This window comes from Etheostoma spectabile, chromosome 2, assembly GCF_008692095.1.
Source record: "Etheostoma spectabile isolate EspeVRDwgs_2016 chromosome 2, UIUC_Espe_1.0, whole genome shotgun sequence".
Lineage (NCBI taxonomy): Eukaryota > Metazoa > Chordata > Actinopteri > Perciformes > Percidae > Etheostoma > Etheostoma spectabile.
The window spans coordinates 18,888,150-18,912,188 of NC_045734.1; the positions used below are offsets into that span (position 1 = coordinate 18,888,150).

Below are 24,039 nucleotides of genomic sequence, written 5' to 3' on the forward strand. Positions count from 1 at the left end.
TTACTCTAATTGAGTTCCTTGTTAGCAAGTTCCATGTTATTACTTTGGTCTGAAGCTTCAACTTAACACAAAACTTTACTGGGTGACAAGTTTTTCCATAAGAGTGACATGACACTGTCATGAACACACACCCACATGCCACAGTCATGACGCATGAACTTGTGATGACAAAACCGAATGACAATTACTAAAAAAGCATTTGTTTTATGACACGTTCATGACAATGTCAATGTCATGTAGAAAACTCAAAGTAAAAAGTGTACAGTGTACTTTACAGAATTGTTTGTCATCAACAAGCATTTCCAACTGCATAATGATCCACCTTAAGGCACATCTTAAACTGGGCTCATGCCCAATCTCAGACTCAAAAGACAGAGTTTACATTGGGCTCTTCAGATGCCTAATGGGTCATGTGACCGAGACCGAGGATTCAGAAAAGCTTGTATTATTAAGCTGTGAGGACTGAGCCTTGGCATTTACAGACACCTTGTTCGTTAGCATAGTTCCCTCTTGTGCGGTACGTTTGCCTAACGAATGTTCATATTCTAGCTTCAGGCTGGTGGCCCACTTTCGTTGATAATTGCAGTAGTAACAGCTCTGGTAGACTATGAAGTAAGGACTGCGAGTGCGGTGTTGAACAGCGGCATTTTCTGTCGCAACACGGACAGTTCTTCATCAGCTGCAGAATAGCTCCTCATCCACAATGTGCTGCAGAGTTGGTCTGTTGGGACAGAAGAGAGAGCTGGGAAATGAGAATCACTCAATCGTTGTATAGAACACGGCTAAAGCGGAAAGATACACAAGTTACCACTATGGAACATTGTTGCAGGTACACAGTGGTATTTAACCTGCTCACTGCAACTGAATGGGGGAGTTATAAAACGCTTAACGTGAAAAGGCTTAACGGGGTTAATGTACCTAAACAACGATCAATCATCACCATATTTGCCATGGCCTATCTTGTCATAAACACTTAAACCTGTCAAAAAAACTAAACTGAAATCAACGATTATAGAAGTTATTACGCTAAGTTTCTCTCTCATTGGTGTCTATGGCGAGGAAAAGGCTTAACGTGGCATAATGTACCTAAACATCGACATTATCACATATTTCTCTTACATATACTCTCTAACCAGTGAAAACTGTCAAAAAATGGACCCAGTCCTATTATTGGAAGGTAGCTGACATTAAGCGTGTCTACTTCATTAAGGATATTGTAAGGAAAAAGCTTAACGTGAAAAAGTTAACGTGGCTTAATGTACCTTAAGGTACGATTTTTTGACAGTTTTTACTGGTTATGAGGAGCAATATGTGAGAGAAATATGGTGATAATTGATCGGTTTATGTACATTAGGCACGTTAGCTTTCACGTTAAGCTTTTTCCTTCAATATCCCTAATGAAGTAGCACGCTTAATGTCAGCTACCGTCCATAATAATAATAGGACTTTGGGTCCGATTTTTTGACAGTTTCACTGGTTTGAGAGTAATATGTAGAGAATATGGTGATAATTGAGTGTGTTTAGGTACATTATGCCACGTTAAGCCTTTCCTCGCCATAGAACCAAGAGAAGAAAACGTTACCGTGAGATAACTTCATAATCGTTGGATTTCAGTTTAGTTTTTTGACAGGTTTAAGTGTTTATGACACGATATGGCCATGGTAAATATGGTGATGATTGATCGGTTTGTTTCGTACATTAAACCACGTTAAGCCTTTTCACGTTAAGCGTTTTATAACGTCCCCTGAATGGGGTATAAGTAAGCTCTGACGTATTATACTGTGTCACAGACTGCGTGCCTTTATGTGAAGCTACATGGTTTACTTAACACATGTAGATTAATTTATTTGATTACGACAATGCACATTAATCAACAATTCTGTAAATGCGCCAGTATTAGCCATTTGGCTAATTTTAAACTGTAGTCCTACCTAGCATGCATGTCTTTATGGTGGGAAGAAACCAAAGCACCCAGAGGAAACACACATTAGGGAAACATGATCAAAGTTGATATTTGTTGACTCACTTCTCAATGGTTGCAGTGCATGTCTCTGGGACATTTGCTTGTATGCCTGTGAATACAATTAAAAATCTAAGCAATCTTTAAATCTTCAATCTTTAAATAGCAAGTAGTTGGTTTAAACAGTTTTAAAACCAACAACAACAACAAAAATCAGGATTCATAACAGAGTGGACTCTATTGGACAACTTTTAGTACATCAGCAGCTGAACAAACTGTCTTCACCATGCTGAGAAACATATGAGACTTATTGAACAAAAATAGTTTGAGTAGTACACAGCAAGAAGACTCACCTGTGCTTCTGACCTGGCCAGGTGATCTGCCCATTACTGCCCAGGCGTCATGCAGCTGTAAAATACCACACACAGGGTTGCAGACAACATTGTAGTCTTCTGCTACTACAAAGATAAAGTAGTATGGCAGGGAACTAAAATATCCCCCACTAACCGTGCTATCTACTGCATACACACATTTTCATCTTAAAAGGCATAATTAGTGACCTTGTGTGTGGATGTCCAATCAGTGTTGAAGGTTAGTGTAGTTGATTGGAGCAATACGTGTGTGCTATATTGACTGACAAAAGCTGCCTCGCAACTGCAAATCTGTTCTTTCTGCATTCAGACCCGTAGTTAGAAGCGAGAAGGATGAAAAACAGGCTATTTCAGCTTGGATTTCTAGTCTGTTTAGTTTCAATTCAAGTTTGTTTCTAACGTTATAGCCAGGTCTTACCTCTGGAACAAGCCCGCCTTGACTGTGGGATGAAGCGGCTTTTTCTATATAAAAAGTTAAAAACAATGTTTTGAAAATAATGGGTTTCTGTTTTATGTATAATGCAGCCAGGATAGGATTAATATGCATTTTGTCTCTGAAGAGGTCAAGACGGCCCATTTGTCTTTCACCCGAAGTAACTTTCTGTCTGCTGCCTGGGTCTTAGACTAGGCTGAGACAATACAATGTAGATTAAACTGTGTTGATGTTGGAGTTTCACATTTACATGATAGAACTTTTTGATCTGTGACCCAAAACGACCCCAAAGGGGCAGAGTTTAGAGCCATGTTCTCCCTCATTGGACAGCGAAGATGCGCTCGGCATGTTGCCATGCCAACGACGGACCATCGAGAATGGATTTGAATACACCAGGTGAAAAGGAACCGCCCCCAGGTGCAGGGGAAAAATGGATGTGATTAAGGAATAATCAGGACCGGTGTCATCCGACTCCATCAGGGGAAGCGTGGATCCAGTCCACTGTCAGCTGCAGTGTTATCATGCTGTTTTGTGTCTTCTTGTCTTTGTCTTATCATCTTCATCATTCTGTTTCATTAAACCTTTTCTTAATTGGACCCGAGCCTCCTTCCTCAGAGATCCAACGAACACGAAGTTAGAAAATTATAACACTACCAAGCCATCACCCGTCGTTAGCGTTCCATTGACTGCCATTCATATCGGCGCCACTTTGACAGCGAATAACTTCACATCTGAAGCGTTTAACGACTATTTGTCCGTTGTTTATTTATAAAGAAACACGACAATGTATGAAAGGCTCCATTACCTTGTAGCTCACGTTATCGCTCCGTAGCAGACGTTTTAGTAAAAATAGGCTAACAGTTGTGTCATAATCACGCAATTTACTGTTGCACAGTAGAGGAATTACCGTATAGTACAGTATAAGCTCGGAGGCAGAATTTGGACTTCCATTAGCTGTTTGGGTTCCAAAGAGCAAAGATCCTGCAGGTAACTGGTTCCAACTAGCCTACTGCTCTGAATAAGTGACAAAATAGCGCCAACATGTTTCTATTTACATGTTGTGATTTGTACAGTCATATGGTGTACAAATAACAAGGTCACATGAGACACAGCCATATTAACTTGGAGTGGGAACTATATTCTCTGAAAGGCAAAGCAGTGCTACTTGGGCGGAGGGATTAGCGCAACAGCGAAAAGCACAGTTACTTCCGTCAACAAAACCAATGTGAATGGCTGGCAGCGAACAAGACTGGTGATCAAGGCTGACTTTGAGAAATTGTCAGAGGATTTTTACTTGGTATCAAACCAAGATTTAGAAGCATATATTTTTGAGCCAGAATACACAGACGAGGAGTTACAAATTTTGGAAGTTGATAGACAAAATGCCGAACAGACTAACGTCGAGAGGAGAACCAGAACGAACACGGACTGGTGTATATCTGGAATCTAATTCATTAGTAAGGTGAAGGCTACAGCCATGACGGTTAGCTCTAGAACCGCTCATTTTATTCTGGGTCACCCCAGACTACTGTTACAGTAGTTAGTCCTCTAAAACATAAACATAACGGAACACTTACCGTAGCCGCAGGGGATCCACTTCGTCCTGTCTGTACTAACGATGGGATGGCCGTATCCTTCAGCACATGTTTCATGGTCCGTGTGGCTAATTCCATTTTTTCATAATAATCATCCTTAGTGAAATGTTCTGAGCAAACACGATGGTTCTTGAAGGTGGTTACAGGTGTATTTGGATCCACATCCAGAGCAAGTAGCCATAGATTCAGCCGGTCAGCGTTTTTGGTTGGAATTCTATGAAACATCATGGTATTACCTGGTCTCCCCTGCTTATTGTTGCAGCTCTTTACAATACAGCGAACACCCATGATTGTAAACTGCATTTAGCATCTAGTAATTGTTAACCCTATTACTCCAACTCGAGCAAACTCCAGGCGAACTCTGCTCCGTGGTCTTCTCAGGCGCGTTGACCATATCACTCCGCCCAAGTGGCAGAAGTAGCAGTGCTTTGCCTTTCAGAGAATATAGTTCCCAGTTAGTATGCGGTTAGACTATGGCCGTGTCTCATGTGACCTTGTTATTTGTATACAATGTGACTATACAAATCACAACATGTAAATAGGAATATTCCTGGATTGATATGGACCTTATAAGGACAAATATGGGACAGCCTTGGAAGGAGCATGAGGCAACGCACATCCACATTTATAACGAGACTCGTACAGGTGTGCGCCGCATGGTGTTATAAATCAGAATGTTTTTGCGTACGAAAATTCGGACTTTTTGGCGCTCAAAATATTTCAGAATATAATATACTCAATAGAATATATACTCAATTGTGGTGGTTTTTAACTCTCAGCCAGAAATAAAGATGTGATAGTTTTAAACCAATACAATTTTCAATGTAATGAGCACACAAATGCCCCATCCTCAACATCCAATCAAAGTGTGGACCCACTCATCTCTTTTAACAATTTCTTTTGCAATTTTTATAAAAGTGATAACACAAGGGTGTAACAAAAGACTATGTACACACGCACACACACACCTCTTCTTGCTGGAATGGGTCACAGTTAAAAGGTTTAAGTTATTTGCATGAGGTGCAGGTTACTGTTTTAATATTTTATTAAAGTTTAGGCTGATACACTTGACCAAAGTATGAAAAACATATATAGTCAACAAAATAATGTGAAGGCTGAGATTTCAAATTCAAAAAGCATAAAGATCTTAGTCTTAAATCAAGTCTTAAATTGAAGAGAAGAGCTGTAGTTTACCTGTCCTAACTGAATGCTAGTTTCACATTAGCTGCAGCTGAGCCTCAAATGATGAAAACAATTTGACGATGGACAGAAAATCCTAAACGGTAATGCATTTTCTAATTATCTTGACTCACATAAGTATTTAAGCTTGAACTTTCTACAACACACCTTGCCATATTTCAGTGCAGTATTTCTCACTAAACAAAACTATGCTTATCACCTCTTTTACTACTTTACTCTAATTGAGTTCCTTGTTAGCAAGTTCAACGTTATTACTTTGGACTGAAGCTTCAACTCAACATAAACCTTTACAGAATTGTTTGTCATCAACAAGCATTTCCAACTGCATAATGATCCACCTTAAGGCACATCTTAAACTGGGCTCATGCCCAATCTCAGACTCAAAAGACAGAGTTTACATTGGGCTCTTCAGATGCCTAATGGGTCATGTGACCGAGACCGAGGATTCAGAAAAGCTTGTATTATTAAGCTGTGAGGACTGAGCCTTGGCATTTACAGACACCTTGTTCGTTAGCATTAGTTCCCTCTTGTGCGGTACGTTTGCCTAACGAATGTTCATATTTCTAGCTTCAGGCTGGTTGGCCCACTTTCGTTGATAATTGCAGTAGTAACAGCTCTGGTAGACTATGAAGTAAGGACTGCGAGTGCGTGTTGAACAGCGGCATTTTCTGTCGCACATCGGACAGTTCTTCATCAGCTGCAGAATAGCCTCCTCATCCACAATGTGCTGCAGAGTTGGTCTGTTTGGGACAGAAGAGAGAGCTGGGAAATGAGAATCACTCAATCGTTGTATAGAACACGGCTAAAGCTGGAAAGATACACAAGTTACCACTATGGATACATTGTTGCAGGTACAACAGTGGTATTTAACCTGCATCACTGCAACTGAATGGGGTATAAGTAAGCTCTGGCGTATTATACTGTATCACAGACAGCGTGCCTTAATGTGAAGCTACATGGTTTACTTAACACATAGGGAAACATGATCAAAGTTATTTGTTGACTCACTTCTCCATTGTTGCAGTGCATGCCTCTGGGACATTTGATTGAATGCCTATGAATTAAAAAAAAACGTCAAAACAATCTTTGTTTATATATAATAGAGTGGACTCTATTGGACAACTTTTAGGACATCATCAGCTGAACAAACTGTCTTCACCATGCTGATAAACATAAGAGACTTATTGAACAAAAATAGTTTGAGTAGTACACAGCAAGAAGACTCACCTGTGCTTCTGACCTGGCCAGGTGATCTGCCCATTACTGCCCAGGCGTCATGCAGCTGTAAAATACCACACACAGGGTTGCAGACAACATTGTAGTCTTCTGCTACTACAAAGATAAAGTAGTATGGCAGGGAACTACACCGTGTTGTCCTCCTGCTAGTTTGCACCCATGAGGCTAAAACAGGGTATGTTTATGTACGGTGCACCCGCTAGCCAAAGTGTCAACAATGGTCGCAACTTTTCTCTCTATGGCTCTGCCCCCTTGGTGTAAAGAGAACAAGAGAGACGCTCATGGACGTGCAAGTTTCTACCGGTTGTTACAAGACAAACAAACTTGCTAGTGCGCATGTTCATTGTGACGTCATGGGCCAGTCAACGCGGAAGATTGGATTGTTTTATGCGCTTACTACATCCATGTTTTGAGCACTCATTGGAATGAACGGGCTTCCCGCCTAACGCTCTTTACAGTTATCCTAATACATCCAAGGACAATACGGCTTTAAGTGCTCAGTCCACAGTAGCAGTGTTCTGACGGCAGCATGTGTCATGACACAGCCCTATGCTTCCATAAACTTTTCCTCGTACGTCGAGTATTTCCTTCTAAAGACAGCACGAGAACAAAGTAAGCTAATATGCAAGATGAAAGCAGGCCTGGAACTTATCATTTCGATCGGTAACACTCAAATAATCATGAATGTTTCATATTAAAACACCCATAAGCATATGTATACATGTACGTTCCGAGACTACCAAGGAAAATCATAATAAGAAATCATAAAGACGTTACCTGCAATGTGTCTGCAGCTGGTCTTTTCGCTTTTGGAATGGCATTTGCCTTCAGATACCGAGACTTAACGCTCTTTTCGGTGTATTCGTCCTCATCAAAATGTTCGCTGCAAACCCGATAATCTCTCTCACGTAATGTTCGCAAGGGAGTTTTCACATCGAGCTGAAGTGCAACCAGCCACAAATTTAAAGTCTCCCGGTTGCGGTAGGGTAGACGGTGAAAGCTCAAGCACAAATATCTCTTCATTTTGTTGCCGCAATTTGGAAAGGCACAAACGCGAACCATTTTCTCAGATTTCTCCTGATCTAAGCTTCGTTCATCAGCTCTTCGACCTCCACTCTGATGTCGACAATGGGCACGCGCAAGAACTCAAGCCTTGTTGGAGCTGTGCAGGCTCAGTTGTGATGTCAGATTACGGCCTATCTATGTAGCTACCATGGACGGCAATTCGTTTTTTGGGGAAAAAATACGTTTTGGAATATTGGATTGTATGAGTTGGACTGTCGACTTGTGTGGCCTTCACCGGAACTAAACAGAGGTATGGTCAAATTAGCCGATGCTGAAATTGTAGTGCACTCATACTCGCAGATCGACTTTTGTCATTGCCCAATGTGAGTGCGCAGATTTAAGTCGCGCATGCGCCACTTTGCGACAAGTAGCATAAAATAAGCTAACGAGAGACTTCTGTAATGTCAATACAGTAAAATTGGACCTAGTTAACGAGGTTCATTCACTGCTGGCTACAAGTTAGCATCAAACACAACAAAGGCTGTCAGTTGAATGGTATTTTGAGCTAAGGTTAGCAATCAAACAAAATTATAGCTAAAACGTTTTGAAATGACTGCTAGCTTAGCTACAAGCTAGCAATCAAACAACGAAGGCCGTCACTTGAATGGCGTTTTGAGCTAACGTTAGCAATTAATCAATCATAGACAGCTAAAACAATTTTGAAATGATTTCATCTTCTGTTATTGTTTGTGGTGACAGAAGTTTATTATTTTATGGTTTTCACAAACTTCAGTATGACATTTATGTCGTAAGCCGTTTAAATCTGAGCATGCGCAACTAACATCTGCACTCGACCAGAGCTGGTCCGATTTGACTCTCATTGGGTGTAACGCGTTATGCCGTAAACAGTTTACATCTGAGCATGCGCGACTCAAATCTGCACTCTCCTCACATTGAACACGGTCTTAGCAAAGTTAGTAGTACGATACACATGGGACTACTTCCGGTTTTCAAAATAAGGTGTTAAAGTTTATATAATGTACTCCTTAAATAAGATTGGAGTATATTTTCAAGAAATAAAAAAACTTTTACTGCGTACATTGAGATTTTACAAAGTAAGTGTCCCACATTTCTACCGTAAAATGACTTTAACACTCAAAGTCAAGGTGCTAAAAAACTATTTTGCTCCATAAATCCAGTCAATGACTAACATGAGTTGACATCTCTTAAAAAAAATATTTAAAATCTAACAATTTAAGTATGAATATGGAGTTTTTTCCAAGTAAACTCCAACATTTTTACTGTAAAAAGGACTTCAAATCTGAAATTGTAGGTGCAAAGAAAATGACGTTGCTCCATAATTCCAGGCAATGACTGATACATTTAAGTCAAGGACATATGACTACACCCAGAAATATCAAACAATTTTACTGTATAAATATGGAGAGTTTTCTAAGTAAAATCCCATACCTCTGTTAAATGACTACAAATCTGAAACTTGAGGTGCTATAAAAAGACTGGTATATAATTCCAGGAAATGACTTCCACTGTATATTTGAGTACAGGACATCACTGACTGCACCCATACTGAAAAGGAAACATTTTTACTGTACAATTTTGGGGATTTTACTAAGTAAATGTCCCACATTTCTACTGGAAAATTAACTCAAATCTGAAACTTAAAAGGAGAATTCCGGTCCATTTCAACACGTAGATCTGTTGTTTGTAAATTTAGAGTGCGGCCAGTAGCAAGAAAAACGAAAACAATCTGTGTTGCCGTGTTATCCTCCTGCTAGAGTTAGCACCTAACAGACTTACACAGGGGAAGTTTTAAGCCTGTAAACATGTTCAAAATGTCATTACCCATGTGCAGTGATTCCTTTGGAGGGAACGTAGCAAATCTGACTTCAGTAGATGTGACAGAAAGGCATAGAAATTGTGTTAATCCATAATACTGTTTATTTCCTGTTTTCCACACTAGTTGATTGTCAATTGTACAATCCAATATTCCAAAATGTATTTTCCCCCCCAAAAAATGATTTGCTGTTGTTATGTCTTTAGTAATGACTATGTAGAAACAGGCTGTAACCTGACACCACAGTGGATCCAGGAGAGCTGAAGTTCAAGAGCTATCTTTGCCATTGGTAACTAAGCAACAGTGGGCTCTTGAACTTTTGACCTGCTGCAACCCACTCTGCTCTCCTGGCTCCACTGTGGTGTCAGGTTACAGCCTGAAGGCTGAAATTTAAAATTCAAAAAGCATAACGATCTTAGTCTTGAACTGAAGAGAAAAAAGCTGCAATTGAGCCTCAAATAATAAAACAAGGTGTTTCAATTTGATTATGGATGTTATGCACAGAAAATCCTAAACAGTAATGCATTTTCTAATTATCTTGACTTATGTGAGTATTTAATTGTGGGCCCTATTTACACCTAGTGTTAATAAACATGATCCATTCTCAATATTCAAATTGGTTGGGCACGGCTGACTTGTCCCAGCTCAAGGAAAACAACGCCATTGATAGACAGTTGAAATTCACTTTTTGAAAGGTAGGACTTCTGCTAATCATTTTTTTGCCGGGAGAGTTCGGTGACCTTTTAACTTGCTGGACAGTTTTTAGAATATAGTACACATTGCACATAGCATTAACACCTGGCCAAGATCCGATCACAATGCTAGCCCGACTAACTCAAAATGTGATAGCATTTGGATCCTGCAAGCTTTTTGCTGTGCAATAACATATCTCACATTCATAGGATGAGTCATTAAAACACGGTTCATTATTACATGATTATTTGACAACAATCCTTGTTTGAGTTTCTGCGTACTGTGAAACTAAATATTGGCACAAGGATGACAAACAGATCAAAAGATTGACGTCTTGTGGCCGTGTTTGCTCAGTTGGTAAAGCGGGCACACACAAAGAGTTTTACTCCATGACGCAGCGGCCGTGGGTTGGACTCTGACCTGTGGACCTTTGATGCATGTCATTCTCCCTCTCTCTCCCCTTTCACATCTTCAGCTGTCTTGTGGAGTTAAAGGCCTAAAATGTTCAGGTAAAAATATTTGAAAAACGTTTCCCTGGAAAGAAAAGAACGGTCCATCTTTCTTCAGGGAACCATCTTTGCCTTTACAATCACTTACTTGCTGTATTATGCAGGATGTCAACAGACATCTTCTCGCTCGCACCAGCTGGTTCTGAGGTGTGGGATGGCATCAGGAAATATGTGTAAATACCTGCAGAGCAGTTGGCGACAGCGCTGTGACAGTACAGAGGAAAACAGCCAAACTCCATAGAGGCAGCAAAATAAGCAGAAGTCCAGCTGCTTAGTCCACTGTGTCACAGGTTGAAAAATAAAACGAACATATTCCTGCGTCAACATAAACTCTGTGGAACCACTGTCTGCATGACACATCTAGCATTACTGCTTGGCTGAGTTGGTCTGTTTACGTGCCGTTTGTTTTCCATTTGTCTGGAGATCGCCACCGTCGTCGTCGTCATCTGGCAGGTTAGTCCATTTAGAGTGGCTCTGACAGAAACAGCACGCTTGGTTAACCACGAGCTTTAGACCAGTGACGCGTTTTCTAACTGTACATTGTCTGTTGCATTCCCTGCATGACTTGAACAGCTGAAGGATGCACTCTTCATCAACGATGAACTCTGACGAGCTGAGGGAGTCAGAAAAGATGCGTGGATATTAGCCAGCTCTTATTTCAACGGGTTCTGTTAATGGGGGTAACAGATTGTAGAATTTTAATAAGAACGGAGGTTACATGTCAATTTTAATAACCAAAGCTTCAATCGATCGTGGTTGTTGGTATTAATTATTGGCGTCATCATACCTCCCCAAATCCACCAGGTAGCGTCCATCTCCCACACTTAATGAGGTGCTGAATTCTTCATTCTCATCTTCTTGGATATCTGTGTGTGGATCCATTTTACACTGATATCAGTTATTACTTAATGTTTCCGGTTACCAATTGCTTCCAATCTTTAGATTTATTTTGGCTGGAGAAGGATTTTGCTTTCTCTTTATGTGAAGGCAACTCACCTCTATTTGCTTTATTTTTGAACTGGTTGGTTGTTGTACACTCTTCTTGACTTTTCGGTCTTTGACAAGCAGCATCTAGTTTCCCTGACTCCTTGATATCAAAATAGGATCAAAATGGGAACAGGAGCTCATCAGAACACCACTTAGTAAAAAACAGGCAACATTTTTTTACATTGGACATTTAATACACTACAGCTTCACAAATTACATCTTTTAAATTAAAATATAAATAAATATATATTTTAGAATATGATTACAGAAAGAATACATTGAAATGGATCAGCTCGATCAGCAGTTGCATCACGTCAGTGTAATACAGAGCTGAAAACTGTTTTCCATCTGCAAGCAGCCACTAATTGTTCATGTCTTTTGTGTATCTGTGCTGTTTTAAAGAGTAAAAGCAAATAAACAACATGTCAATGGTACTGCGTTGAGCAGGATTTTTCAGTGAAGATTAGGACCGGGCAATATATCGATATGGATATGAGGCTAGATATCGTCTTAAATATTAGATATCGTAATACTTTGATATGACATGTGTTGTCTTTTCCCGGTTTTAGAGGCTGCATCGCAGTAGAGCGATGTCATTTTCTGAACACACCAGACTGTTGCAGCTGTTCTATTATTTGCCTTTACCCACATAGTTATTATAGCAACATAACTGATGATTATTTATGAAAAATGACATTGTGTGCATATTTGTCGAAAGCACCAATAGTCAACCATACAATATCGCCACAATATCGATAGATATTTGGTCAAAAATATCGGGATATTTGATTTTCTCCATATCGCCCAGCTCTAGTGAGGGAGGACATTCACTTTTATCAATCCTCAAACGTTCTGATGAATTTATAAATCTATTTATGCTGTCCACTGCAACACATGTTAGTTTTATTATCAATTCATCTGGTGAATATTTTATAAAATGAATGGATTAATCCTTTAGACTATAAAATATCAGATATTATGTGTTCATTTCCACCAGAACTAGAGTTGTAATGGCGGAAAATTCGAAAAACAACCCAAAACATGTCATAATTTTATTTTGTTCCTGTCAACTTTGAATTAATTCTATTTTACGATGCTAAAATTACTGTTTATTTTCATGGAGTCTGGTGGCTTGAGCAAATGCAATTTCTTGATTGTTGTTCTAAACAGTCCCTTGGACAAAAAAATAACATGAAAATTGGGTTGATGTTTGGTGTTTTTGCTTGAAAAATTGAAAGAAACTGTAAACATAAAATTGACATGTATATTTTCTGTGACTAATTGTTTGAATGGGAGATACGTCAGAGTCACATTTACCTTTCCATTTTCAGATGATTGGACAAAAGGAGCAGTGCAAGTTTCTTGCTTAACTTCATTTTGTGACCACATCATTTCTTCATGCACACTTTCACTAAATAAACAGAAGCACAGGGGTATACATTAAATTCTACCATTGCATGTGTGTATTACAGCAGGTTGTGTAATTAACATGTCATACTAATATTCATAATTAACTTAAAATGACATAGAAAGTACAAAAAGCTACAATGTGAATGTATTCAGATGGCCTTCATCAATTAAAGACTAAGTAATGTAAGCACCACTGTGTGGTGAAAGAAGTACTCAGATCTTTTACTTAAGTGAAAGTATCAATACCACAGGTACACAAGAGTATTGGCATCAAAAATGCACATTGAACAGAATTATTTCGGAATAATATATTATTAAATTAGTGACAGACACGGCTAGATTTGTGTAGTAAAACAAAGTAAAAGTTCCAGGGCTGTACTTGATATTCAGAACATTAATATACTGTAGCAGTACACAACTGTTTGCTATGTGAAGGTATAGTGCGGTAATGAGGTCCTTAGAGAATGAAGTCACACTCCCTTTGTGTGTGTGTGTTGTTATTTGAACTTGTTTTTCCTTTGACAGCCGGTCCAGCCGCCCGTGCACATTGGTGCATATGAGTGCCTTGTGTGTTGGTATCTGACGCCTAGGGCCGTGACAAAGCATAGGTGGGGGCCTGCGAGAGCCGTGTGGAGGCAATCCCTGACCACCTTTTTTATATTGATTACAGCCCCTTTAAGTACAATACTCGAGTACATGTATGGGTATGCAGTATATTTCACCACTGGAAAGTGGTGCTAAAAGTTAAACATCTCACCTGGATTCAGTTGACGAACTCTCTTCAATGGTTGGTTGGTCAGGACTCTTCCGAAGATAACTACAATCAAAAAACATGGCAGTGAGCTTATTCAAATGGACATGCAACGTTACAGTATATGGCAGCGCGCTAAATGAGACTGTAAACACATTTCTACAATAAGTTAGCGTTAGTTAAACAATCACCACTCTGATTCCATTGAAATTAACACACTTTGCTACATTTGCTATAACTAGTGTTTATTTCAACGGAGTCTGGGGGGTTTAGCAATAACGATTTTAGACCTGTTCTTGGAAGATTTTACTCTTTTGTGTAAAAAAAACAAAAAAAAAACACTCTCTGTTGGGATTCTTTCCATAATGTTGTCAGACACTTATAAAGTGGTACTAAAAATAAAACATCTCACCAGGAGTCTGTTGAAGAACTCTCGTGAATGATTGCTTTTTCTGGACAATTCTCTGACTTCCTAAAATAACTAAAATCATAAAAGAGTGAGCTTATTCAAATGGACACGTAACAGTATAAGGCAGCACACCAAATAAGACCCTCTATATATATATATATATATATATATATATATATAATAGATTTCTACACAGTTTTACCTCACACATAAATCAGTGATGACAACACTAGTCTGGATCAACAAAAGTACATTTCCAGTAGAGCTGAACAATTAATCGCATAATATCACAATATGTTAAAACGCAATTTCCTAATCGCAAAGGCTGCGATTTGGTCACGTGACTCGCAAGAGCAAATCAGTCTGCACTCCGCAGAGAAAGCATCAACTTGGCACGCTAACGCTACAACTCTGAGTTGAAGTTTAAAACCGTTACCGCCTTTTTAATAAAATTAAGGGTTTCATTCGGGCTTGAGTCCATCCATGCAGTTAATGGATACAGGCACGGAGAACCGAAGGCTCGGTTAGCAACGATTATCTCTGACTAGTGGTTAGCTCCGGAGTGGAGGAGACTGCCGCGGAGAGCCGTAACAACCAGACTTGGATAAATGACGTTCGGGGAGCTTCCACAGCAGCGTGCCGGCAGTGTTTTAACAGTTTTATTAGTACAGTTAATCCCACGGCAAGACCACCAGCAGCATGCTACAAGGATAATGACATCCAGTGTGTAAACAACAAACTTTGAAAACATCAAAGTTTTTAACAAAATAAATGGAGGAGCGAGCGAGTTGCAAAAGTTATGGTGCAGCATAAGAGGAAGCTCTGGCACCCACTCTACTAAGCTTAATGGCTGGTAGTGCTGCAGAGGACCGCAGGGAGGCAAAGGCAGTGTAGGTGTGAAAGAGGTCGGTGAGATAAATTGTTAAGAGCTTTAAATGTCAATTGTAATATTTTGAAGTTGATCCTATGTGAAACAGGGAGCCAGTGTAGTTTAAATAGCAGGGGAGTGACTTCAACAGACTTTGAATGTGTAATACTGAATGTGCAACACCCCTAGCCCTTGGTTTCAAGGGGCTAGGGGTAAGGGGTAAGGCTGAATCTCATTTCTCTATCTTACCCCTACCCCTTACCCCTTTCCCTAGGTTTTGCGCGTTCAGGCGAGACCTAGTGCTGTGCCAATACTCTTTTTGAACGAGGGGTAAGGGTGTATGGCCCTTGGAACCATAGACAGTGAATGAAAAGAATCAAGGGAGGACTCAAGCTTACTTGAAATCGAGGGGTAGTGATAAGAACATGTACATGTGATATACATTGTGCAACAGGCTGCCGCATCGACCAGAGAGACCCATAAATGTAAGTAATTTTGGCTTAAATAATTCATTTAAAAATTATGACAGTCTTGTTTTGTGGTCTGTACAGTCATGTGCTTGCAACCATGTTTTTAAGTGAAACCTTTTAAAAATCGCTAGCTTGCTATGCTAACACTAATCGCTAACATTGACATTGATTTGCACAACAGTCATGCATTTCTCTGCCTTGAATGAACTGTATACATTGCATAGACTGTATGTATGCACACGCACGCACGCACGCACACCCACCCACTCTATGCGATTTGTGCAACTGCAACACAGAATTTCCCATTCGGGGATCAATAAAGTATTTCTGATTCTGAAACTCTCGTTCCTCATAACGAGATTTATAGCCACTCTCTTGGCGTAAAATCACTCACTGTTTGTAACATGCTTTCCTCGTACTACATTAACATTAGCAGTTTTTGGCGTGTTAGAATAGCGACGTTAGCCAGGACCAGTCGGGATCACTTTACAGGCTGTGTCTAAACTGTTTTCCAAGTAACCAACTCCAAGTACTCTATGTTATTCATTGTGAGATCACAAATGTTGAAATTACATAAAATGCCCGTCCCTAGTAGCCATAATAAACTAGCCTGAAACTAATGCTTGCCTTATGCTGTTATAGTTCGTTGTAGTCACTCTTTCATTATCTTTATTGTGACTATAATAGAACTTTTGTTATGATTTGATACTATAAATAAAATTGAATTGCATTACCTGTTCAGGAGGAAATTAGCCAACTCTGCGTCCTTTTGGGCTCTAAGCTGTCTCCATCTTTCGAATACATCTCGAATATTTACCCAGGTTTTGTTACATCTATGGTTATGCAATTGTTAGAAACATACTGGCATTAGCATTGTTTTCAGATATGTCATCCAAAACAAAAAAAATCTGATAAAATATTGTGGTCATTTTTGTATTTAATACAGTAAGTGAATTACGTTACATATTGCACCTTTAAACACTCAGTTTATATTAACTGGCAAGAATCATTTGGATTGTCTTCTCTTGGGAATTGAAAGTCATTGTCATGTGTGTAATTTTAGTGAATCCTCGTTATTAATGACAGAGGACTGTAAAGTGAACTAAAGTCAGCCTCATTTAAAAAAATTACAAGTTGCACAAAATAAGGCTGCAAGACTGGTTCTTGGTTGTTCTTCGAGAACTAGGGTTGCAGAGATGCATGAACGTCTTGCTTGGTTGGAGGTCAAGCATAGACTATCTGTTAATATGTTAGTATATTTTCATGGAATTATTAATACTGGGATTCCTAAATTTCTTTATGATAAGTTAACTTATTGCTCAGATATGCATTCCCATTATACAAGAGGGGTGAATAGTCGACAGATTTCTTTACCACTACCTAAATCTGACTGTATGAAGAGGACTGTGTTTTATAGGTCAATTGTATATTGGAACAATCTTCCAGTTGGGATTCGGGACAACAAGGGAAAAACTGGTTTAAAAAAAGACTTAGACTACATTTGTTTTCGATATAATATTGTCTGGATTGGTTGAGTGAGGTTGTATCATGTGCTATATTATTCTTTATTATATTTAGTTTGTTAGTACTTTTTGCATTGTCAGTTTTGTTAGTGAATTTATATATGATATATTTGTGAGTCATTTTGATTGTATTTATTGTCTTTTGGATGTATTGTTTGGACCCCAGGAAGACTAGCTGTCGTCTCGGCGTCAGCTAATGGGGATCCTTTGAAATAAACAAATAAACAAATAGTGCTTAACGTTACCTGTTCAATAAGACGAAAGTCAGCGCGGCGGTGTCAGATTTTATCCACAAGCGCAAACCAAGCTCCGCCATGAACGGAATGCTCTGCCGAGGTTGAACCTGGTTTTCGACCGACGTCAGTCACTTTCACGTTTGGTCAGAAGGGCTTCATATGAAAGAACTCTTTTTCTTAGGTGCTGACTTAATTTGTGTTGTGTTGGGTGCCGGTCGTTGAGGATAGCGGACTCCGTTTCTAAACTAACAACAGTTGTTTCGCACAATGTCGGCGCTGAAGAAAAGAAGCAAGGCACGCACTCCGGATCGCGCATAAACGTCACATCCGGATATGACGTTGCTCTAGGCAGACAGTCCCAGTCATACATAAACGTGCTATGTCTATGGTCCCTGTTCCATCACACCGCAGGCTGGTATGGCCATGGATGTATTATTATAAGGTTTTGGTTATGGACAGGTTTTTAAAGCTATAGTGCGTAGTTTCGGTCATCCCTAATGACAACAACAATGTCGGCAAGCCTTCGGTGATAGCGCAGCATATCCACCCAGTCGGTAGCAGACTTTTCGGTCGAGCAAATGAAAGAGCAAGTCCTAAAACGTTCTTGCACACATTACTAACCTGTTCAAGAGCAGTAAGGCAACATCCGTGTCTGACCTCAGTCCCTTTTCTTTTTTCAGCGCTCTCCAAATAGGAAAAGCCACACCAATGGTTACCCGTGTTTTTCTTCGCCTTTCGTCACTTTCTTTTTTGGATTTTAGACCTTCTGCTGAACGTGTAGGTCTTTTCTTAGAAGTACAATCACTGACTGGAACAATTCGTGGGCGCTTCTCCGGGGTTTCAGCCATGTCTTTACATGTTGCCGCAGTCGTCGTCTCCGAAGGCCGAACGTAGCTGTCGTCCTTTCTCAGCGGTGACGTAAAGCGCATTACTCGAGCTGCTGCGCGCCAAAACCCCATTTCTTTCACTGTCTATGGAAATTCCCCGGACTACACCATTTTGTAAAAACTAACAGCCAATAAACAATAAATACCAATAAATATAGAATTTTGGGGAGCTGAAAGGCTTAATTAACTTTGTATCGATTAAATTGGAAATGGCTTGTTTCATATATTTTATATTGAAAGCAGATGTGCATAAGTCTTGGCATTTATGCAATATGGAACTGCTTCCATTTTTTACAGATATCTTACAAGCAATGAGTAAAAGTAAAAGGGGATAAGCAAACAAATGTATTTGATTATATATACACATAACTTATATACTAAATATAACTACCCATTAACAGGCCCATCCAGCACTAGCTTTGAGTGTCAACTCATTTAGCTATGGCTTGAATGTATTGATGGTCATTAATAGAAAATAGAATAGTAAAAAACTAAAAAGGGGCCGTTGGCTTGTAATTTGGCTACAATTCTAAATTGTTTTATGCCTTTTCCTTACATTTTATAGGTAAAGAAGCTGAATACATGCGCAAAAAAATGCTAAATCTTTGTACAAGATGTCAATACAAAGAGAACAGACAATGCTAGAAAAGATGGTTAATGGTTTGGATCAGGTTATGCTATGCAAAAAGTCCAATTTATATTTATATAATCCTTTTAATTTCTTAAGAAAAGGCTTTGCATGGTAAAACTTATGTTTGATTCCAAAGGCAACCTTTCAAATTGTATTAATAAAGTATTGAGACGATCAAACATTTATTTAAAGGAAAATTCTTAGCAGTCACTCCAATATGTAAAGGCTTTGTGACAACCTTACTCTGAAACAGAGCAAAAAGTTTTGCAGAATCTTAATCAGCTGACTTGTCATAACCAATTCTTTAAAAAAAATACTATCAATATAATGCTACCTAAAGTACATTTTGTATTCTGATATTACGTATGTATTTACTCTTTTAAACTTCCAGCAACCAAAAGAAAAAAAGACAGTAGTTCACGTAGTCCTATAAAACATAATGCTGTGAGGTCCAAACAGCATAGTTTTATTGCTCAGCTTTCTGCAAGAGTACAAGTAGTACTTGCTTTGCTTCTTTGTTGTCCTTATGTACAGGTGTCAATTGCAAGCTCACAGAGCAGCTGATGTGAAAAACTATGAACACAAACTTAATAAATACAAAAACAGATAGGAAATCAAAGAAATAAAACACGATGGTTTAAAAAAACAAAAGATTATTTTTTTCTGTTTTGTACTCAATTCTCAAAGACCAAAGACACACAAAGACCCACAAAGACACACAAGACACACAAGACACACAAAGACACACAAGCACACACAAGACACACAAAGACACCACACACACACACAAAGACCACAAGACACACACACCACAAAGACACAAACACACACACACACACACACACCCACACACACACACACACACACACACCACACACACACACACACACACACACACACACACACACACACACACACACACACACACACACACACACACACACACACACACACACACACACACACACACACACACACACACACACACACACACACACACACACACACACACACACACACACACACACACACACACACACACACACACACACCACACACACACACCACACACACACCACACACACCACACACACCTGTAAATCTGTATTTAAAAAATGTGGGAAGAGTTAACTGAACATTACCCAATCAGTACAGTACATCATTTTGACCATAACTGTCTCTCAGTCTATTCAGATTAATCAGAGTAGACAAAAATCTCTTTATATCACTGGCGTTCAAAGCTTGAAAAAGTTAACGATCTGCAAAATTGCAAAAGATGTCTGACAAATTTGGCTTTTTAACTGGGGAAAAGTGAGATTTCCCGTCGTCTGTAAGCTCTCAACCCCGACAACTTTTGCACTGAAGACTGAACCAGCCAGAAAACTTGGTGCCGACAAAAAGTAACAAAGAGCAGGAGTGGACCGTGTGCACTGGACAAACATACGTGTGCATATCAAGAACAAGTGTGTGTAAATATATATATATATATATATATATATATATATATATATATATATATGTTATCTACATGAGAAAAAACCGATCAGTCTATTAACTATTTGGTAAATAGAAGGAAGTGTCTGATTATAACTTGGAGCCCAAGTATGCATAATGTGTGCAAACAAAAGTGTAAAGCATTTCTTTTCCACCTCTGTATGAGGTTGTTAAAGGTAAAATCAAATATATTCTCTGTAACTGTACAAAGACAACAATTTCATGTTTTGTTTCTCTGTTTTGTCTCTTGGTGACCACACAAGTTTTGAGTATCAGCTAACAAACTGTTCATGGTTACAAATAAATGTAGGCAGTATACATAAAAAAATTACATTTAACTGATATTTTTCCAAGTCTAAAAGTTTCTAGGAGTACTAAGTATGCAAATAAATAGGTTTTATTTCTGTAGCATCCATTCATTCAGGGGTTTTCTTTGGATGGAGGCTGCGGTAATGGAGATGCACCTAACTGCAGCCTTTCTGGTTTTTAATGACTTTTTCATTTTGGTTAGACATTTTCACTGTGTATCACCCAGAAGTTCAGCAGCAGTCAACCTCCAACATTTGCAGCTCTGAGGATTTGAGGCCACCATCAGCTTTCTGTCAATTTCCTCACTTTAAAAAAACAACAAAAAAACAACTCATGTTGCATATTGTTGTCAGTTATTCAGCAGTGTCACAGACCTCCAGAGCAGCAAATATGGCCATTCATTTCCTCCTATGAAGGTATGTGTGTTAACAAGTGAAAGTGATTGACCAAAAGAAAATTTCACTTTTAACTGCCACCGTACACTATCATGGGATTAAAGACAGGGCTCCTGAAATATACTTTCCATTACAACCATTTGCACCCTTCCTCACACACTAGTCTAATGTAAAATTAAAAACAAAAATTAAAATAGGACAACTTCACCTGAGAATGCCTGTGACAGACACCAACATGCTTGCATTTAAATTGAACAGAAGAACAAGCCACCATATACAAAATAGCTATGTATTTGTACATATATACACTCAAAAATTACAAGTGTATAGATACGTTTTACTCTGTATATTACTAATGAAGTCGCATTGCAAATGAAACATGATGTGTTTTAATCTAATGTGAATAAAGCACTCCTGCCACCACTGCTCAGTTTGTAAAGTGCTCTAAAGTGACAAGAGAGAGAGAAAAAGAGAAACACCTGCCTTTTTAAACTGAGGATGTGACTAAAAATAGACACCTGCCTTGAATAGCTTCTTATCAAGCCTGGTCCCATGGACAGTTGTGCCCTTTTCACACATATCTGACAAGAAGTGTGCTGGGATATTCTGGGTTGGATAAAATAAAATAATTAACAAAAACATGCATACACGTAACTGCTGGAGACACCTTAATGAGAGAAAACGGAAGATCAACCAGGCTTAAAAAAAGTCAGCTCTGCAGCTTTAAATACAGGATATTGTGCTAGTAGAGATGATGGGGAACTCGTCTATAAACTGTCTACCATCCTTGCATAAAAAAATTATACACATGCAGAAACATACATACACACCTGTACAAGAGCTGTGGCCACACCGCAGTGAATAAGGGAAAATAATCAGATTCACACCTTTTTCATCAGAGTCCGTCCATCATCTCTAAACAACTCACCACAAGCTTAACTCAAAATATCACAAAGCATCAGACCCACATCTATGTCAGTCTGTATGAGTTCCATTTCAAAATGATATATTTACAATTTAAATGATATTGTTTTACATTTGCAAAATGACTGTTGGTTTGAACATCTGACTAATTATGGAGCATTGCACTAAAAATGAAATTATTCTGAATTTTAATTTAATTAGCTTTCAATACACAGCATTTTGGAACGAAACCCTTCAAATATAAAAGCACTACACTGAGGTAGGATGAATTTGTGGTGCTCCTGCAAAATAAAGCACACTAACTCTGCAGCCATTAGGAGAGGAAGGTGTATTGGTTGAGGTTAACATGGCTACTAAGGGCAAGATATGGCTACCTGCAGTTCTAAAGATTCAGTAGCATGACAAGGATCAGTTCAATCAGTTTAAATTGCAAAACAAAACAGTGACTCACTGCTCTCAAAAATGCCTTGGGAGAATTTTGTAAGATGTTAAACTGTAAGTTGATAAACAGCTTCCTGGTGTGATTTAACTTAAGATGTTAGTAAGATGAGCAGCCAGTGCCGTTTCATTTGCCGTAAAAAAGAAACTGCTGCTCACAAACAACTCACAGCTGTTGAAAGAAATGCAGCAGCTTTTAATTTAACAGCGCTTAACTCACTCTCTGTATTTCACACAGACATCGCCAAAACAAAACAAAAAACGCCAAACAAATAAATGAATATAAAAAGGACAAGATATGACTCTTTAGCAGCTGTTTAAACAGACACTGATGAAGGAAGAATGTGGAGAGTGGTGAGAAGAAGAGGAAGACTGCAGGCTAGTCAAAAACACACGCAACAGGCTCTGAGTGAGCCCATTGGTACGTTGCAGTGACAATTATAGTCTATCAAGAGTCCTGCACACACAGTTAAACATGTCCACACAAATTCACACTTTATAATTCTCATTCCACTGCGAAGCCACAGGTCTCTTCTATCGCAGTCAGCAGCTTGTCGTATAGCTTGTCATAGCTCTCATAGGGCGGAATGTCAATCCGATTAAAGCTGGAGAGAAAAGAAGGACAATGAGTTCATATGATTAAAACTATGAGAGAGTGACAAGTATTGTTTATCATGATACATTTTGTGTGTGTTGTGTTGTGTCGTGTGTGTGTGTGTGTGTGTGTGTGTGTGTGTGTCTGCGTCTGCGTCTGCAGGTGCATGTGACACACACCACGTATGAGCTTTGGGAAGATTGTTGGTGTTAGCTTCGATCTGATGAATGGTGAAGAGTCTGGGCCCCGCAGCACCTACAGTCAAAACAAACAGGGTGCATCAGGTGTAGTTCAGCATCACATTGTTAAGTTACTAACCAACATCTCAGCTGATAAAGTCCTGACACCTTTTAAAGCCTATGGCTAAGGCCTCCAGCTTATGTTCCATTAGCCAACACCTCATTTTATCAGAGGGTTTCTTTTGCTTGTTTTAAACATGCCCCTGGAATGGTTGGTATTGTAAAATTTAAATAAATCTTTAGAACATCGTAATAGCAAAGTATTTTAGAATACGGACAGAAAATGATCCCGTTTCTATAAAAAATAAAACAAACACACAGTATGAAAGAATCCTTCTGTGTGCAGTGAAAGCTAGTGGAACAGAACCTAAACAAAAAGAAAAGATAACCCTCTCCTTGATTTCATGTTGATTATGGAAGAGAACCAGGAACTGAGTCAGGGGAAATACACTGCTACCAAGCCACGGCTGAGAGACGTGCGTTGCCGCGGCGTGTAGTTTAAATATTTCGAGAGGTGCACGTCAGGCTATGGCGTAGGGTCCGGTGTGGACGCAGAGGGGTCTGCGGGGGTATGCCATCGATTCCACACAGAATCATAAAACGGCCACAGCCACAC

General features: G+C 39.2%; 3 protein-coding genes and 1 long non-coding RNA gene across 12 annotated transcripts in view; 1 reads left to right on the plus strand and 3 right to left on the minus strand.

Moving 5' to 3' along the window:
- Positions 1 to 8,129, minus strand: part of LOC116700119 (THAP domain-containing protein 4) — an 18,399-nt gene extending 10,270 nt beyond the window's left edge. Inside the window, exons 1-5 of one of the 5 annotated variants that reach the window (XM_032533053.1) lie at positions 4,539 to 4,699; positions 4,342 to 4,393; positions 2,314 to 2,368; positions 2,027 to 2,072; positions 706 to 721 (exon numbers count right to left, since the gene is read on the minus strand). In XM_032533053.1, the coding sequence (XP_032388944.1) occupies positions 706 to 721; positions 2,027 to 2,072; positions 2,314 to 2,368; positions 4,342 to 4,393; positions 4,539 to 4,540 (171 nt within the window). In that variant the 5' untranslated portion in view covers positions 4,541 to 4,699. Of the gene's footprint in view, positions 1 to 705; positions 722 to 2,026; positions 2,073 to 2,313; positions 2,369 to 4,341; positions 4,394 to 4,538; positions 4,700 to 6,000; positions 6,300 to 6,567; positions 6,614 to 6,786; positions 6,842 to 7,572 lie in introns of those variants that run through there. The other 4 variants (XM_032533037.1, XM_032533028.1, XM_032533018.1 and 1 more) reach the window with 4 other exon arrangements.
- Positions 1 to 18,417, minus strand: part of LOC116700084 (uncharacterized) — a 30,455-nt gene extending 12,038 nt beyond the window's left edge. Inside the window, exons 1-7 of one of the 5 annotated variants that reach the window (XM_032532942.1) lie at positions 18,133 to 18,417; positions 14,418 to 14,486; positions 14,012 to 14,071; positions 13,162 to 13,255; positions 11,854 to 11,944; positions 11,645 to 11,723; positions 11,199 to 11,470 (exon numbers count right to left, since the gene is read on the minus strand). In XM_032532942.1, the coding sequence (XP_032388833.1) occupies positions 11,224 to 11,470; positions 11,645 to 11,723; positions 11,854 to 11,944; positions 13,162 to 13,255; positions 14,012 to 14,071; positions 14,418 to 14,486; positions 18,133 to 18,359 (867 nt within the window). In that variant the 5' untranslated portion in view covers positions 18,360 to 18,417 and the 3' untranslated portion in view covers positions 11,199 to 11,223. Of the gene's footprint in view, positions 1 to 10,572; positions 11,471 to 11,644; positions 11,724 to 11,853; positions 11,945 to 13,161; positions 13,256 to 14,011; positions 14,072 to 14,417; positions 14,487 to 17,520; positions 17,871 to 18,132 lie in introns of those variants that run through there. The other 4 variants (XM_032532951.1, XM_032532935.1, XM_032532959.1 and 1 more) reach the window with 4 other exon arrangements.
- LOC116700181 (uncharacterized) lies at positions 14,450 to 15,384 on the plus strand. The gene is made up of 2 exons (XR_004334591.1): positions 14,450 to 14,524; positions 15,272 to 15,384. It is a non-coding gene; the product is annotated as an uncharacterized LOC116700181 (long non-coding RNA).
- A 1,764-nt stretch (positions 18,418 to 20,181) lies between the features above and the next one.
- The window catches only part of LOC116700034 (E3 ubiquitin-protein ligase SMURF2), a 69,229-nt gene continuing 65,371 nt past the window's right edge, over positions 20,182 to 24,039 (minus strand). Inside the window, exons 19-20 of the mRNA XM_032532869.1 lie at positions 23,364 to 23,439; positions 20,182 to 23,194 (exon numbers count right to left, since the gene is read on the minus strand). Of these exons, the coding sequence (XP_032388760.1) occupies positions 23,095 to 23,194; positions 23,364 to 23,439 (176 nt within the window). The 3' untranslated portion in view covers positions 20,182 to 23,094. The remainder of the gene's footprint in view (positions 23,195 to 23,363; positions 23,440 to 24,039) is intronic.